The sequence below is a fragment of the Beta vulgaris genome, chromosome 8 (genome assembly GCF_026745355.1).
Source record: "Beta vulgaris subsp. vulgaris cultivar EL10 chromosome 8, EL10.2, whole genome shotgun sequence".
Classification (NCBI taxonomy): Eukaryota; Viridiplantae; Streptophyta; class Magnoliopsida; order Caryophyllales; family Amaranthaceae; genus Beta; species Beta vulgaris.
The window spans coordinates 7151985-7153329 of NC_079209.1; the positions used below are offsets into that span (position 1 = coordinate 7151985).

Consider the following 1345-nt stretch of genomic DNA (forward strand, 5'->3'; position numbering starts at 1 on the left):
TTTCATAAGTTAATCATAGGTATGGGTGATCATAGGAGAACATACGTTCATATTCCAACAGAAGTAATCACAGATATCCTCGTAAGACTTCCCGTCAAATCTCTTCTACGCTTCAAGTGTGTTTCGAAATTGTGGCGATACATAATCAATTGCCAAGATTTTATTGAACACCATAAAAATCAAATTCTCAAATCAAACTCTAGTGGCACGGTCATCGTCCTCGGCCACTCCTCACTCCATACTTTCAATTTCCACGATCCTCAACTCCGTGCAACCAAACTTCATTCCCCCGTGCCAGAAGATCGTCTAGACGAATATCAACTATTAGGTTCGTGCAACGGCTTAATATGCTTAAAATCTTCATATTATATTGCTCTATACAATCCTGCCACTCGCGCATATAGAATTTTACCTAATCAAAATAGGAAATTATGTCTTAGATATACTGCTCCATGCTATAAGTTCGCGTATGATTGCATTGCCAAAGATTACAAGATACTGAGTTTTATCACATATTACGGGTTCTTAGATAACGAAGTAAGAAAGGAAACACAACTTTATAGCATGAAGAAGAATGCATGGGAGATCATTGAGAACCCACCTTGGAATTTTCACTACAGTCATTCCCGGAGTGTTACGAATAAAAATTCATTGCATTGGATAGACCAAAAATTTCTCGGGAGTCCGATTTTAATAAGAAGTTTTGATCTTTTTACTCGAAAATACGATGAGATAGAACTTCCTAGTGAAATCAACCCAAGTTACTCGAGATTGGCAGTTTTTCAAGGAGAATTGCATTTAGTAACAGATGATGTCTTCATATGGAAGATGAAGAATGATTGTATTATGGAGAAAATTTGGTCTTCAGTGAAGAATAATGATTTTGATCCTGAAATTTTACCTTCATCTTTTCATGTTATGCTTTGTCCTACACCATTCTTTAGCGAGGGAGAAATTCAAGCTACTAATCTAAAGAAAGAAGTAGAGAAGATATTCTGTTTTGATTTAGAGTCTAAAGAAAAATTCGAGGTCGAAATTGAAGGTTTGCCTAATGAACCTAAGGGATTTCATGCAGAATCATGGGCAGAATCTCTTGTACCTCTAGATTGAATAATTGAAGGCAATGCTGGATCAAACGAGAAAGTCAAAATGGAAAGTGAGTTGTTATAGTTCGTTGAGAAATGTTGCGGAGATTTAAGAACGACATGTGTAACACTCAAGTTTGGGATAATTTTAGAACTTGTTAAGTTAGATGATTTGATTTCCTTTGAGCATCAAATAGAATGTAAGTTGCATTTACGTTTATAGTACTTATTATCTCAAATAATTCTTTGTTACCCAACCT

At 35.5% G+C, this 1345-nt stretch overlaps 1 protein-coding gene across 1 annotated transcript; it reads left to right on the forward strand.

The window, feature by feature from the left end:
- Window positions 1-564: 564 nt before the first annotated feature.
- On the forward strand, window positions 565-1110 carry LOC104900913 (uncharacterized). The gene has a single exon (XM_010688443.1). It carries the CDS (start codon window positions 565-567, stop codon window positions 1108-1110), a length of 546 nt encoding a protein of 181 aa, XP_010686745.1.
- The last annotated feature ends 235 nt before the right edge of the window (window positions 1111-1345 follow it).